The 15789-nt window shown below is 40.7% G+C and overlaps 1 protein-coding gene across 2 annotated transcripts in view; it reads left to right on the top strand.

The window, feature by feature from the left end:
- The first annotated feature begins 1090 nt into the window (after window positions 1–1090).
- LAMA1 (laminin subunit alpha 1) overlaps window positions 1091–15789 on the top strand; it is a 105936-nt gene continuing 91237 nt past the window's right edge. Inside the window, exon 1 of one of the 2 annotated variants that reach the window (XM_065832299.2) lies at window positions 1091–1204. In XM_065832299.2, the coding sequence (XP_065688371.1) occupies window positions 1123–1204 (82 nt within the window). In that variant the 5' untranslated portion in view covers window positions 1091–1122. Of the gene's footprint in view, window positions 1205–6915; window positions 6935–15789 lie in introns of those variants that run through there. The other variant, XM_071804237.1, reaches the window with a different exon arrangement.

The following is a 15789-nucleotide window of genomic DNA, read 5'->3' as shown; positions in this document are numbered from 1 at the left end:
CATTACTATTCTTTTCCTGAATTGTTTTACCTGATCAATGAAAACAAACGCCAACGAGGCTGAAGTCTGAACTCCACAAAGAGCTGTCCCAATATGAAGAACACACTGGCAGTCTAATTCTGCTCACACAGCTCATACACATTATTGTATTTCGAAATATGGTTTTAAATGAAACACCATACAGAGCAACACAATGTTTTGCTAAAGAATAAGCAACATGCATAGCCAGTGGGGATTCACATTTGGAAGACAGTATCATTTTACTAAAATTCTCTCACCTCAACCAACTCATTTTGGGCATACAGTTCTTTTCGCAGGAAAATGTTCTTCATTGCTGCAACTTACTTCAAATACTCGTTAAGGAGTACTGTAGATGTGAGCTCTGCGACTGACAAACCTTAAACCAAGAAAGCCTAATGGAAATGGACTTTCCTGAAGTGTTAAATAAGGGTCTCTATCTTAAGGAAATTCTACAAGCAGTTTGTTGTGGTTTATGCTAGTTTCAAGAGATAACTGGTCATTTGAAAGTTGCAAAGACTTCCTATGTGACAAATGTAGTCCATTTCTCAGTTTGCCAACTGAGGAGAGAATTAATTTCATTTACAAACATGGTGGATATCAGCACTGGCATGAAGTTTCAAAGTGGAGAAATTTACAAGAAAAGCGTCAGCAGACTAAATTTTTAAAAACACCTGAAAATAGCATCCACATAGGCAAGTTGCATATTGAATTAGTTTAGCAATGTTTTCTCCCCCCACATAGTTTCACCCTGTTATTTCAAGTAACCCACCTTTCCCTTCTCTCCCTCCTTGCAAAAAGTCCCAGTTCATCGACTGCAGCTTTCTGAAACTTCTTAGGTACCGAACTCGGGCTCGTCGCACCCCGCGCATCCCCCGCAACGCGCGGCCGGGCTGCAAGTGCTTCTTTCGGGGTGGTTTTGCGGGGATGGACGCGTGTGGTGCGGGGTGAGGGGTGGTATGTGAGACCGTGTGAGTGTGTGACCTAGCCCCCGGCGGGGCGGGGCGGGCCGGGGGCGGCCGGGGGCGGTGGGAGAACATATAAGGCGGGCGGGCTCAGTGGGGCGGGCAGCGTCCCTTCCCGGCGGCAGTGGCGGTGGCGGTGATGGGCAGCGGCGGGCGGTGGCTGCTGTTGCTGCTGGCGGCGGCTTCGGTGCTCTGGGCGCCAGGGCAGGGCCAGCCCCGAGGTGAGCGCGGCGGGGTGCAGGTCTCGGGGGTGCGGAGGTGCGCACTCTTTGCAATGCAATGCGTGCGGAGTTAGTTTGCAGCCCCCCGCCGCGTCCTGGGGCAGGCTTTCACCCCCGCGAGGGTGGGGGAGCCTTGGCGGAGTGCCTGCAGCCCCCGCCGGGTAGTGCCAGTGCAGGGGAGCCGTGCTGTGCTGCAAGGGGAGCCCCGCGTGGGGAGGTGGGCTGGAGTCCGGCTGTGCTGCTCGCCTTCGTGCCACGCTCTCTGCGTCCCCCCCCTCCTTTATTCCTCCTCTCCTCTCAGCTCCGCGATGTGTAGTCGCCCTCCCCCCCACTTTCCTGAAGCCCTTTCTTCTCCCTCGGCGGCGGGGGCCACTCCGCCCGACTGCCTCCGGGGCCGCCCACTCGCTTTGTGGGAGCCGAGAAACGCTGTGGAGCGGCAGAAACCCGGGGGAGGTGGCGGCCCCGGCGGCACAGCCGCTGCCTCGCTCCCCGGGGCAGGGGGGCGGGCTGGCGGGCGGCCCGGGCCCCCAGCGCCGCCCGCCCCATCGCGGCAGAGTCCCCAGTGCAGCCCCTGCCCCGGCGGGTGACGGGGCCGGAGCCGGCCAGGGGTCGCAGTCCCGGGGGTCTCGCTCACGGAGGAGGGAGAGGAGGAGGCAGAGCCGGAGGATGCCTCATGCTGGCGCTAATGTAAAACAGATTAAGCTCAGTTATACGTGTGGAGAGAGGATCAAAACCACTTTCCAGGCATGAGACTGAGGTAGCATGAGGATGTAATGGAGATAATGAACGAAAGTTTGTTTTTTTTTTTTTTTTTTTTTGCACGTGGGGCTGACCGGTGCATTGCAGCCGGGATATTGGGACGCTCCGCGGCGAGTTCTCGCTTTCCGAGTAACTTCATCACACACATCCTCTTTGTTCAGCGTGCTCTGCATGTAACTCGTGTTTTCCCAGTGAGCCTGAAGTTGGTGAGCAGCAGCAGTTCACTCTCTCTTAGCGGGTCAACAGTAGTTGACTCTGTGACGTGCTGGGTTATGAGGAGAGCACCAATAGATAGCAGATGCTCCCACCTTTGGCTTGATTCAGCTCCTGGTGACATCGACAGCACGATTTCTGCCGATCCCCTTTCCCAGCATGCTAGTTCCCAGGCGCGTTAGGTCTCAATTAAAAAGCAAAAACTGAGAACGGAAAATGGTTGCAAGGCATATGTTGTGCAGATGCATGACTTAGATTTCTTTATGGTGAAGTGTGGTGCTCAAGATGGATGTGGTGTGGGAGATTATTATCTGGATGTATACACACTGCAGTAAAAGCGAGTGTGTTTGTTAGTATCGTGTACACAACTTCATCCTCGACGTAAGGAAAACAAAATCAAGACGAAGTAAACTTCAGAGTCCATACATTTCAGCTTGTAAATAAATACACTTCACCTTGGTTACGAAAGTTCAGTCTTGGAAACAAACGCAAAGCTGCACAAAATGATGCAAAATGACTTTTCACTTTTTTTTTTTTTTAAATAAGATATCATCTTAGGCACACCAAATAACCTTAATTCTGTATTAACTTGTATTTTAATATGTATGTTAGCACACAGTCTAAAAAGGTATTGATTTTCCTAAAGCTAATCAAATATTGGTGACAAGGGTCCGTACTTTTTTTTCATAAAAATTTTCAATTATCACACGACAGTCATCTACAGCAGCTTTTGCAAATTGTTTAGTGCTGATATTCCAGTTTTTATAGAGCAGCTCACATTGTTAGAGGCATCTTGATTAAATGCATGTTTTTATATCGGCGATCAAAAATACCAATATATGGAATTGCTCCTAAGCCAGCCCTCCTGGGGCTATTTAAATTCATAATTATATTTTTCTAGTTGAAAGATCAGGTCAGGAGACCATTCTTCTATTAGATTAAGTTGATAGCATTTGTTTTTTCTCAGCATGAGAGCACAGATTGTCCGAGGAAGCAGTGAGTATTGAACTCCCCTGGTGGATAACTGCCTTAGAAAAAACAGAATTCAAGATAACTGATCCTAAAACAATGTGAAGAATGCAATGCAGATTAGAATAGCCATGTTGCTTTTGCAGAAAGTAAGCAACCAAAGCTCAAACTTGTAAGCATTGTAATGATGTAAAAATACAGTTTGTGGTGTGGCTGGCAAGATTTCTTGGAGCTGTTGCAAGAGCATTGGAAAAATTTGGGGGAAAGGTATCTTGGCATGTCCATGGAGAGTACCTGGATAGAGCTCTCAGAATTTCTTGATTTTCTGTTCATTCATTCCTGCTTTTGCCCTGTCACCAGATGGGGAAACTGGAGCATACAACAGTTGCAAGGTTCTGTCGGAAAGTGCTGCAGTCTGAGAAACAGGTTAATGATTGGTTCTTTCAGCCTAAAGATTAATATCTACATACCTATAAAATTCAGTTGGTATTTTAATAACAGGTGTTCTGTTAAAGTGTCCCCATCATGTTGAAAAGTTGAGTTTGTATTTTCAATTGAGTTTTTTGTATCCACTAATGGAGTAACTCATGAAGCATGTATCACTGGTGTCTGGATCCATATGAGTCATTTTACAACCTGAGGAGCAAACAGCTATTTTGGAGACTTATGTAGCAGCTTTGACCTGTTGGAAAGTATTCTTAATTATACTGGAGGTAACAGTGATACAGGTCTACAAAGTAGGAAAGGAAATGAATTAATGATTTTGCATGCTATTGCCTGTATTTCATAAATTTGATTCTGTCACTCTCGAGTCATTTGTCTATAATTAAAAAAACTCTGGCTACTGTGAATGTGTGGTAATGGTAACTTTCAAGGCTGTAGTTGTAGACTAAATGTTTCCTCAGCTGCTTCTCACCTCAGCTTGTTTTTGTAAGCTGGTGTGCTGTAGCAGCCTCCTGCTCTGTCATTCCTGACTGGGATTTTGGAACAATAGTCTTTTAAGTGCTGATGCTCAGCACTCAGGAAGGTGCCTGGGGTGCTCCATCTGGGCAGAGCTCAACTTGGGTAGTTCTCATGCTTATCATTGTTTGGGTTCCAAACCTAGCTTACTTCAAGAATCTGGTTTAGTAAGTATACTTAGGCTATGACTAATACACAAATTGTGACATTATGGTCAGCAACCACATTTTTTGCTGAAGCATAAGTGATACGATTTGCTTGTAACTCAGATTGTTAGAGCAGTTGCCCAGGAAGTAGGAGATTTAGGTTAATCTCCTTAGTTTGAGATGGTTTGAACCCACATTTGCGATTTCTGAATAGAGTGCTGCATTACCAAGTTACTGTGACAGGTAATGCAGGGAAGGGGGAAGTATGTACGAAATCTCTTCAAAGCTCTGTTTGAAACTGAGCTACTGTGCAGCCAAGAATGCAAGTTCTGCATCCATTAGGATGCAGAAGCAGAATGGGCAAGAGAAAAAGCTGATGGTGTAGTTGGATCTCTAGGGCAGTCAAAGATGGAAGGAGAATCAACTTGCAGGCCTTCTGTTTTATTTACTTTATTGCAAGCACCAATCAGGTGTCCAAATTCAGGAGCGTGGGTTTTTTTTGAGTCACTCAAGACTGGCACCACTCAGAGGGATGACTGTCCACTCACTAAGTGGAGAAGGACTGCTGGTGGCTAATTTAGAATGATGAGTTCTGCCTCAGAGGTGATGTGCTTTAATTGTAGATATTACATCATTTGGCAGGCAGATACTTCATACTTCAGTTTTGATTTTTTTTTTTTTTTTTTTTTAATTTTTTTTAGATCTGGCCTTTAAGTCTACAAACGTAAATAGGTAGATCTTACACTCTTAGTTGCCTCACTACAACTTCATGCATCCAGAGGTGCTTTGTGTGTTGTTTTAGTTTCCTCTGGCACTTTTAAAACTGATAGCCAGACTTCCAGAATGTACTTGGATGACCTTGGAACTTTAAAGCAAGACTTCTTGCACTTTCAAGATGTGCTGGATGTTGCATTCTCAAATGCTTTCTGTCTGACTTGAAAAAAAAAATGTCATAGGTATTTTGATATACTTCATCTTAGGTTGGTATATGCTATTTGCTTGAATAGATCTTTTTTCCATTAGTATCATATACCGGATTTTCACGAAATCTGCAACAAAGAGTTAAGTGATAGGGGAATTGGAAGGGTTTCTATCTATGAAGTTGGTCTTTATTTTAACATATTTTATTTTAACATTTCTGCTAGCTGCCACTGGTGTGCATGTTGTTTTCTGATGAAAGAACACAAAAAAACCTGAAGGTCCCTTGAGACTTGTCAAAAACTTAGAGGCAGTGCTGATTGCAATTTTCAGCGTGAGACAGGAGACCGATCTGCTAAAAATATGATAGGAGTCTGAGGCAGAATCACTTAATGTTGTGGTGAGCACAAATTTTTGGCAAAATTGGGCAGAATGGTTTACTTGGCTTAATTTCTCTCTTTTTCCCTTGGTTGGAAAACCTCAGTTACAGTGAACCTTGTGCCTTCATGTAGCTTAAGTAGCAGGGCCACGAGATACTTATTAACTGTCTATGCTCTTATTAACTTGTTAGATTACGTGATAAGTCTCATGCCTGCACACACAAAGGAGCACAGAGGAACAAGGTGGGGTGATCCCAGTAAGGAACCGAGAGAAATGAGCACCTGCCATGGCTGTCCCACGACAGCCATCACTGTGAGTTATGGGAACAGTTCTCCAGAGCTCACAGGGTGTGTGTAGGGGAGTGGTGGCTGTCTACAGGGGTATGGGACTCATATGGAACACTGCTTGTAACTGCCAATTTTAGATGACGTGTCTGTGAAACGACCTCAGAGGCCACACTACGTGTCCCCATGAACCTTGGGTACAATTGTGTTAAAGTGATAAGGTTCCCTAAATTCCTAAGCAGCAACACATACATTTTGAGACCTCCATTAAAGAGAAATAGGGCTTGGTCATATTAGAAGGAATTTGTAATGTAAAAAGAATAATATAAAAGGTAATGGTTCTCAACTAGGTTCAGATTTTGCTGATCTAACTTCAGGATGGGAGAGGGGAAGAAAGAACCATGAGAAATATCAGTTTTTCTGGTGATCTGCAAAGAACACCTTTGACATTCTGTGGGGAAAACATTGTGCTTGGCCTTGATTAGGAAGTCCTAAATTTAAAATCTGCTTTGTGTGTTTCCCTCACTTATTTTAAAAGAAAGTCAGCACCAACAAGCCACAGACTATTTCTTTTCTCAGAGTATAAAGTTATGTGACAGAGAAAAATTCCACTGAAGCATTCTAAGTAGACTGAAGATTAAGATTTAAAAAACCTTGTCTGTCATAAATATTTTCTCCATTCCCTGAGGGTTTAGAAAATGCATCTCTGGAAATTCAGGGCTATCAGTGCGTGTTAATCAGTTGTTGGTATTTACAGCAATCTTACACAAGATCTTCAGTTGAGGTTTGCTGCCTTCTCCTATGTCTATTTCTTCTGTCCTCCAGGCATCCCTTCCTGACCAATCAGAGGAAAAGTGTGTTGGAGAAGCTTTGCAAGATGAGATTGGTTAGGTCAGCTGCAGGAATTGTAGTTTGTTAATTGGCATAAACCTTAGGTACACATCCGTAAAACTTTCTATTTTTATATGTTTTTAGGTACTTAAGAGGTACTCTGGATGAAGGTACTCCATGCTTTGTATGCTTTGGGGTGCTTAAGACAACAGAATCTGTATGTAGTGCCTCTGGGCGCTAGGATATGGGTACAGCTCTCTGGGTTTGAGGTGAGCCTTTCATTTGCTTGTGGGTCAGAGCAAAAAAAGTTTATCTGTGTTAATTCTTTTTTAGTTCTGTTATTTGAGGACTTTATTTTAATGATCTGTCAATCATTCTGTGTTTTTAGCAGGGACAAAACTGCTTTTGCTCCAAGATGTAATTGTTTTATGTGTATTTCTGGTATCAAAAGCTGTATACATCAAAATTTTATAGGAAAAACTAGAAGACTTATTTTGTAGTTACAGTAGATATAAGTAACACTCTAAAAATTAGAAAGAATAGAAGAGTTGGACAATAAAAATACTATCAAAGTATAAGCTTTCAATATGCTAATTACAAAGATACATAGATGCATGTAATTTAGACTTCCCCTCCTGATGTGACACAGCAGTTATGATTTGTGAGAAGTTTTCCCTTGTGTTCGTAGCAGAACAAAACAGACTTATAGGATGGTTTGGTTTTACCCCAAAACTTGATTTTTTTGTTTTTTTTAAGTCTTACTGAAAATCGCTACTGCCCTGATGGCTGAGAGGGTGTTGGAGGGGAGGGGGGTGTGTGGCAGGCAGTCTCACCCACTGCCCTTCCCACAAGTGGTCCTGCCTTGCAGAAGGTGTAAAGCAGCAGCTAATGTGGGTTGATGGACTGAGTTGTTTTGTTTCATCTCTTCTGGGCTTTTCCTACCAGGCAAGGCCATGAAGATCTCACTGCTGCTTTGTGTAGGCGGAGTAGATTTCAGCCTTTAGCAATTCCTTCTGTTTTATCATCTTTAACTTGTTAGCTTTTGATGATCTTTTTTTAAACTGTCATTTAATACAGTAACAACTCTGTCAGAGATATTCCCTAACCAGTTCTTTTTAGATTAAAGTTTCAGATTTGAAAGTTGTTTTGCAAACATAATGTAATTCTTTTCTGTGAGCTCATTTATTGTGCTGTGAGATCCAGCCACCCTCTCGATTCCCGCATGGGAATAAAGGTTAAAAAGCTCTTTAAGAAGTTGTCTTCCTGAAGTGGAAACTATTTTCCCCTTGGCTCTGCCTGCATTTTTTGCTGCTGTTTTGTTCCAAAATGACCTTGTCCGTGCCCATGTCCACTGCCTCCTTTATCATATTTGTATAAGTTTTATTTGCTGAAAGGCTGAGAGGACAGTGCAGAATGTGTATACATGATTTGAACTGACTTCTACTGTCTTGATTTGATTATAATTTTTTTCTTGTGGACCTGATGAAGCAAGAAGTTGTTTTTAATAACAAAATCCCATCTCTTTATGAATCAGTGACACAAGTCATGCTAATAAACCTTTGAATTCAACTATTGAGTATAAATGCAAACTGGAGCTATAGCACTGGTGCTTGCTTTCATTAGTATTGATAGTTTTGATTCATAACTGCTGTTTTACCTTCTGTCACAGACCTCATTTGAGCAAAGAATTCTGTAAAGATATGTTTGTGTGGGAAGGAAAGGGAAACAAACAAACAACAGTAACCACTGGCACTTCCAGTGCAGTTTGATTTTGCTTCCATTCCAGGGAGGATGGAAGCAGGAGCCAGAGTTGTCTCTCATTTTTGTTTCCATGGGTGCCAGCAGAAGGAGCTTTGCAGCGATGGCACAAGATGGGGCGGCCTAGCTGGTTGCCTGTGAGGGATGCAGGCTGGGGAGCATGGCTGCACCTGGGGCTCCTCCTGCTGCTCCCTCCCCAGGGCAGAGCTGCTGCGGGGCTGGATGGAGCCTGGCCAGTCTTCTTGGGCTTCTCAGGGTTATTCCAGGTCCATCCAGGAGTATCTAGACAGGAAGTGAATCTCTGAGAGCCCAGCACCAGCAGTAGGCCTGTGTTTGAAAAATCAGTTAATGGAATTACTATGCCTTCCCACTGTTTCTGCTGTTGCTTTACTGAAGTGAGAGAACAATCTCCTGAAGGCGCTTTGATGCTTTTTTTTTTTTTTACTAATAAAACTGCAGAAGAGAGTCCACTGCTTTTTATTGTCTAGTTTTCCTTTACAGACCTTTCTCGTTCAAATGCATGAATAGCTAATGTGTATTTTGTTATTCTCCCTTCATATATTTTACTTGCCTTTACAGTGCTGCCTTTTGTTTGGATCTTGCCTGTTGTAAGAAGAGAAGACAAAAAAGGCTTTTAACTGTGTGCTAATGCCTCTGATGATTAGGTTGTTTCTACTTTATTGGCTGAGAAGGGTTAGATAACAGAAGTTTGTAGTGAAGATTCTTTGAATTGTCAGGGTCTGTGGAAACCCTGGTTTAGATTAGTCTTGTGAAATATATGCTGTTGAAATTTCTAGGATTCCTTTTATTTGCTTTAGTCTGTGGAGTCTCTAAAATGTGTACTCAATGACTCCTACTAGAAAACACCCATTAAAATACGCTGAAGAGGTAAAAATTGTGATGATAAAATGAAGGATCAAATGAACTCCACTGACTTTGAGAATTGCTGTGAATTTACATTTATCTACAGACTATTTTTCATTTTTTCCTTCACTAGTTGCTAACTAATGCATTAGTATGGTAAAGGCTCTTTTTTAATTGCCTAAGTAGTCCAATTTGCTTTTATGGGGTAATATCTCATTTACAGGATTAAGAAAAACATTTTTACAAATAGAAATCAAATCTGCCATGTATCTAAAACTGCATGATTTGTGAATAAAACTCCCTTTTAAGGCTTATTTTTGGATACTAACAATAAATCTCACTAAAAATGATCAGCATTTTAGAAACCATACTTTTTTGCTGATTAAAAAAAGCGAGCTTGCTACTGAGATGGACATTTAGAAATAAACATGAATTTTAAGCTAAAACTTACAGGAATCAAGTCCTTCCAAGCTGTATCACAATTTATCTTCCTTGAAGTAAGTTTACAGTGTGTCTGCCAGCATCCTCCAGAACAAGTTTATCATTGCTAAAGGCACACAGCAAATACAAATACCAGAGTTGAATGACCACTCTTCACTCATGCCAACTTATTTCCTTGCATATTTGATAGTTTTGTGGTGGGGGCATTTCTAATGTGAGAAATGATTCTTGAAAGCACAGTGCAGGTTTCCTATAAGACAGAGGAGGCTACTCTTTGCAGGTAATGGGAGGGAGAGATGAATGTGGCTGGGCAGGGAAGTTCAAGCTGAACTGTGTGATGACTGAAGCGGAATAGGTCTTTGCATAGTCATGGCAGATGATGTATGATCTGAAGGCAGCAATGAAGCAGTAGGTACAAATTATGACTGCTGGTGGATGGCTGTATTCAGTGTGTATTTTCACATGGATCTGAGTTTGCCACACTGATGTTTAGCTCCAGTGATACATAAGGTTGCTCAGAAACTTTTTATTGCATGATGCTTACAGTTGGTTTAAGGATCTGCTGTTGCTTACTGCCACAGCTAACAGTGGTGATGGACAAATCCAGGTTTAGATATCTCTGGTAGGCTGAAAATCCTGCTGTAGTGATAGGAAAAGAGTGTAAGAAGGGGTTTCTCAGTGGTGCAGTGGCAGGAGGAAGTTGGGATGTTTGCTCCAAAGAAGAAAAACCCCTCTATATATCACTTAGTAGTGACTGATAATACAGTTTCTCTAACTTGAGCAGCCCTCCTCATTTTTTCTGTTTTTAAGGACAAAGAAATACATGCTACCCACTCTGCAGCTCGCTGTATATGAGTGCTATATTTCCCACAGTAATCAGCAAAAATATTTGGGGTGTTTCAGGGTAGGATCCAAAATGTGCCTTACAATTTTTTTTTTAGTGCTGCTGTAGCATTGCTGAATTTTAAATTAAATTACTTGACAGCTCAGTTCTGATCTTCAGGAGGCTGTTAGAATTTTCTTTAAAAAAATGCCCTTTGGGCTGAAATGCATCATTCTTGTTTTTAGGCCAAAGGCAAAATACTTTTAGGACACTTGATTAAGATTCAATGTGGCTGGCTGAGTTATTGAGCATTGACAATGCTGAAGAGAACTTTTTTAAAGTTTGCAATATTGGCTGCTCCTTCCACCCCCTTTGTTTTTGTGTCCTTAAAATTATACTTTGTTGGGAATTTATCCTGTGTGACCCAAGTGCCTTTGATTTTCATGAAGGCATTCACTGTGGAAAAAAAAGGTTTGAAAGTAGTGAGAGTTTGAAACATAGGAAATGTGCAACAGGTGACTTGATGTTAATGTTTTTTTTTCTGAATAGTTGCAATATGTACCCTGTACATTTGTTAACCCATGTGCCTGGAGACCAGCAGATGTGAGTAAACAAAGCATGGCGATTTGCAATTTTACTTTATTGCCTAGAGTAAAATGCCCAGAATAGTAGCAGGCTATGTTTTATTTCTTGCAAAGAGCAGAACACCACCTCTATAGCATGTTGAACGGTTGGTTATAAGAAACTTACAGAGGTTGTTTATTTCCAGTTAACCATTTAAATCAGAGATTGCAAAATCTTACAAGTAGAGATAAGGGAATGGTCAAGTTTTGTGTGTCTTCAGTGTTACATTGTTGCAAATCCTCTCAACTCCATTCAGGATGGGGGAAATGGCTCCATTCTACCCAGGGAGATCTGGCTGTGATAGGGGGCTGTATGTGCCCTGAAAATGGCTTTGTGCCTGCTGGAATGAAAACATTTTTCTTCTGTGTCTGGAAAAGAACATGTCTTTTTACAACAGGAGACCTGGTAGTTCTGAGATGTCAAAAATTTTTCAACTTGAAATAGCTTTTATTCATTAATGGAAAAAAAATCCGCTTTAAATACAAATTTAACTTCATCTAAGACAGCTGCAAATAAAAGTTGATTTTATATATGGCTAGTGAAGAACAAACTTAAATTAACTAAGTGAAAAATATATCTGAGTTCCTTTGTAGTGCAGCTATTTGCTGTAAGACTTCACTTATGATCACAAGGAGATGCCAGCTGCCTCAAGGGGTCCTTCTTCATGTTTACATAGGAAAAGAAGTAGTAACACTTTGGATGTGATACTGAGTGACACTACAGAGGTGACTGGGACAACTAAACCTTTAAAATTCCTCTCAACCTCAGGTCTCTTAGAATTTGCAAGTTACGAATATAAATTTAGAATCAGGAGAGAGCTAATGGATACTTGGCTCATAACTTCCTTTATTATAATAAATGATTCTGTGTGAAGCCTAAAGCTGCACATTTATGCATGCAAATTTCATTAGGATGAAACACAGACAGGATTTTAATTTACAAGAAGACTGTTGCATCAGCTTGGAAACTGGTGATAGGAAAGAAGTGCAGGGTGAGCCATTATCAATTGAGGTAGTTCTAGTTAAAGGTGAGGAGGGAAAAAAAAGCTGTTTTAGATCCATCATGAGTAGGACCAAAAATGTTTGGTGTTGTTGATATTGGGACACATAGTAAGTGAAAAATGACTGAGGTCCTTTGTCTTTGACATACCAGTAACTACTGTCAGATTGATGTAAGCTAATATTGTATTTTAGGCTGCATGTAAGCAAAACTGACGAGACACTGAAATATTTAATAGCTGTGTCTTGTATTTACTTCAGATTTGAGTGAAAACCGTACCCAAGATTAAGGTGACTACGTAGGCTAGTGTTATATTAAAAGAAAGAACAACCCCAAAACCAACAAACACAATGAGGTAGCCTCCTCAACATGTGGAAGAAGCTTTGGGAGAACAAGAAAGAACTAATTTCATGGTCTGGCAAGTTTGTTGTTCCTTGGCAGCCTGCCCATCTATCGACTTTTGGCTCTTTTGCTTTGGTGTAAATGCTGTGACAATTTCTCGGCAAATTCTTGAACAGGCCAACACCATACAAAAAAAACCCCAATACTTGCAAAACATGACTTGATGGAAGAAATATTAATTATACTTAGAAAATGCATAATATATAGAGTATTCACAAATTGCCCACCTTTTTTATCAAGTAATACTGCCTGATGCTGAAAACTAGCATGAAAACTAGTTTTCTTCCTGCTGGCCCTTAATTTGTTCTGATTGAAAGCAGCAAGTCACTGCAAATATTGAAGGTATTAGAAACTGCTGTGATAAAACATTTTGATACACTTGTATCCCAAATAACTCAATTTTTTTGCGTCAGATCCCTGAAATGTGTTAAGGACCAAACCATAATACTAGAAAACACATTCAGGGCTGTAATGTAAGCTGTTCAACCTATTGTATTTCCCAGTGTTTGCTATTCTCTGAAAACTTTCAGCTGATGGCTGTTAAGGGTGAAGTGCACTCCTTTGGGAAATACAGTAGCTCATTTGTAGGAATCTGGGTGGGACTGAAAATTAGTTGCTCAAACTCCTTTGGTGTTAAGAATTTATACACTGACTCACATCTTTGCGTCCTTACGCTCTCTGCTTCTGACATGAGTGCACCTGTTGTGACTTAGTCTTTGTATATTTTACATCTATGTGCAAGCTCCAAGCACAAAAGGGACTAAGAACATGGGACATCATAAAGTTTGCATTAGCTAACTTGTTAACACTTAGCTTCATAATCTGAAGGTTATTGTTTTAGTGTTAGCATTCAGTCTAAACTGGTATCTAACCTATCCCTGATATTAAAAACCTCAATACTTTGTGTAAGAAAACATGAGTTACTGTATATCTAACAGAGGTGAAAAGCTTCAGTTTCTTGAGCAGATATATTATTATTGTATTAATATTGCTTGGCCTTTTTTTTGCTAAACATTTAATCTGGAACTCTGGGTTTCTTTGTCACAGACATTTTCCAGTGAGTTTGACAATTCCCTGATTATAACTCTCTATCCTTCTAATACCTTATGTTGGGAAATTTAGCATCTTGCAATTAAAAGTTCATTGAGATGTAATACTTTCTTCTCTGTACCAGTTTTCTGTTGCCTTTTATGTCTAGCATGCTGCATGTTACACATGGAAATTGAAAATTTTTGTTAAGCGTTTGTTCTCTGACCTTTTTTTTGGAAAAAAACATTATGCTGTATTCAAATTCTTTGCCACTTTCTGGCCATTTACCTCGCTGAATGCTGGTGTTTGAGAATTTTAAAGAAAATGTGCAAGTTACGCCATACTGTTGCTCTTTAACCCTCACAAACTACATGTAGGAAACTAGCATGGGATGAATAGTATAGCTGGTGTTCATTCTTGTGAGCAGACTTTTGCCTCCTGTGTTTGCAGTCTGAATTTGACAGAATGCCACTTTATTTATTTGCAGTTTTATATGTCTTTCCAATACATTTCTGAGCACTGAATGCTCATTAGCACATCGTCCAGCCCAAGATAGACCACAGTAGGTAAATGCCTGTTGCTGCAGTATCCTGTCTACATTAAGGCTCAGTGCTTACAAGCAACAGCAGAAAATGTTTGGCAGAGAAGCCCTTTCTTCTTTGGATAGAGGAAGTGGCAAGGTGTGGTCTTTTGTAGCTTGTTTGTGCACTAACAGCTTGCAGGGCTCAAGCAGAATGTTTTTGGTCACATTAACCACTGCAGAAGATTGGTTTAATTGTTGTTCTTCTTGTGAGTCAGTTGGATTGCTTAAGCGTGGTTTGCAAAAACTTGACAAAATCAGCTGTAAAATAATCAGCAGATTGTTCTGTAAGCAAGTGTTTACGAACATTCACTGAATGTCTGCAAAGTAATCTGGTTTACAGATAAGCTGAGCTCATCCCAGGGCCTAACGTGGCGTATACTTCTCTTTTGTGACTGACCAGGCTACAGTACAACAGAACAGGCTATTTTATTTATATTAGCATGCAATGCAAACCAAACTGTAGTGCCTTGAAAAGAAAGCCAAACTTATTCTTGGGTGTGTTAACAAAACTGTCAAGAATTTAAGAAATTATTCTACTTCAGTTGGTGCTGATGAGGTCTGAGGAGCTGCACTGTTGGAGAGATGCAGGCTGCCAAGAATTCAGAAGGATAAGAGGTTTAGAAAATTGACTGTGGAAAGATTGAAAAGGTTGTTTACTTAGTCTGGAAAAAATAAAAGCATGTGTGATAGCAGCCTTTCAGGTAATCAAAAGCTGCAATCAAGATAATGAATGCAGCAAAGAGGGCTGAAAATTTGTAACTTTTAAAGTGCTAAAGCACCAGAGTAGACTTGTCAGGGATCTTGAGGAATATCCCTCATTGGAAGCACTGGAGAACAGACAAACTTAGTAGATACGTTCTTATATTGAAAACTGATTTAATTAAATAAATTTAATCTTCCCCAGCTAGTATTTCTAATTGATGTATTAATTTTGCTCTGCAGTATGAGAAGAAATATAAATGGGTTTTAGGAGAAGATAGTGATCTGTCATTATAATGAAGTTTCATTTTAATCTGAAATAGTTTAATCTAAACATTGTGAATTGGAGTTTGCAGAGGTTCTACTAATAAAACCATACACCTTATTTAGCTCCTGTAAAGTTTTGTGTTGTGACTGCAGAAATTCTCCTCTATGTGGGGCTACAGAAAAATGAGTGGTCACTTTTCAAAATGATTTCTACCTAGTGGCTTGCTACTGAAGCCTGTTGTGTAAGTTGTAGTGAAGCTTTCAGCTTTTCAAATAGGTTGATTCTGCAGCTAATGCATATTGTTAGGCAACATCTCCACAAAATGGTTTATAAGGCAGGTTGTGTGTTATAACCCAGACTTCTTGCTGACTCTCAGAACAGGGAATTAGTGCCTTAATTCCTGCAGTTAGAGGTTAGCAATTTCAGGCCATTTATTTTAGGGAAATCAGCCTGGATTTTCATTGTGATTACAGAATAGGATTCTGATGAAAGTGTATAGAAAAGGTTAAGCTAGGGACATTCACTGGTAAAATATAATGAGGATAAATCTATTGAGCAGGCAAGGAATCTGAACCCATGCCCGATAGTTCCATGGCTTTTATTTAGTAAACTCATTTAATCCAAAACTTGAATA

This window comes from Patagioenas fasciata, chromosome 2 (genome assembly GCF_037038585.1).
Source record: "Patagioenas fasciata isolate bPatFas1 chromosome 2, bPatFas1.hap1, whole genome shotgun sequence".
NCBI classification, from domain to species: Eukaryota; Metazoa; Chordata; class Aves; order Columbiformes; family Columbidae; genus Patagioenas; species Patagioenas fasciata.
This window is presented reverse-complemented; position numbering and strand designations above follow the sequence as displayed.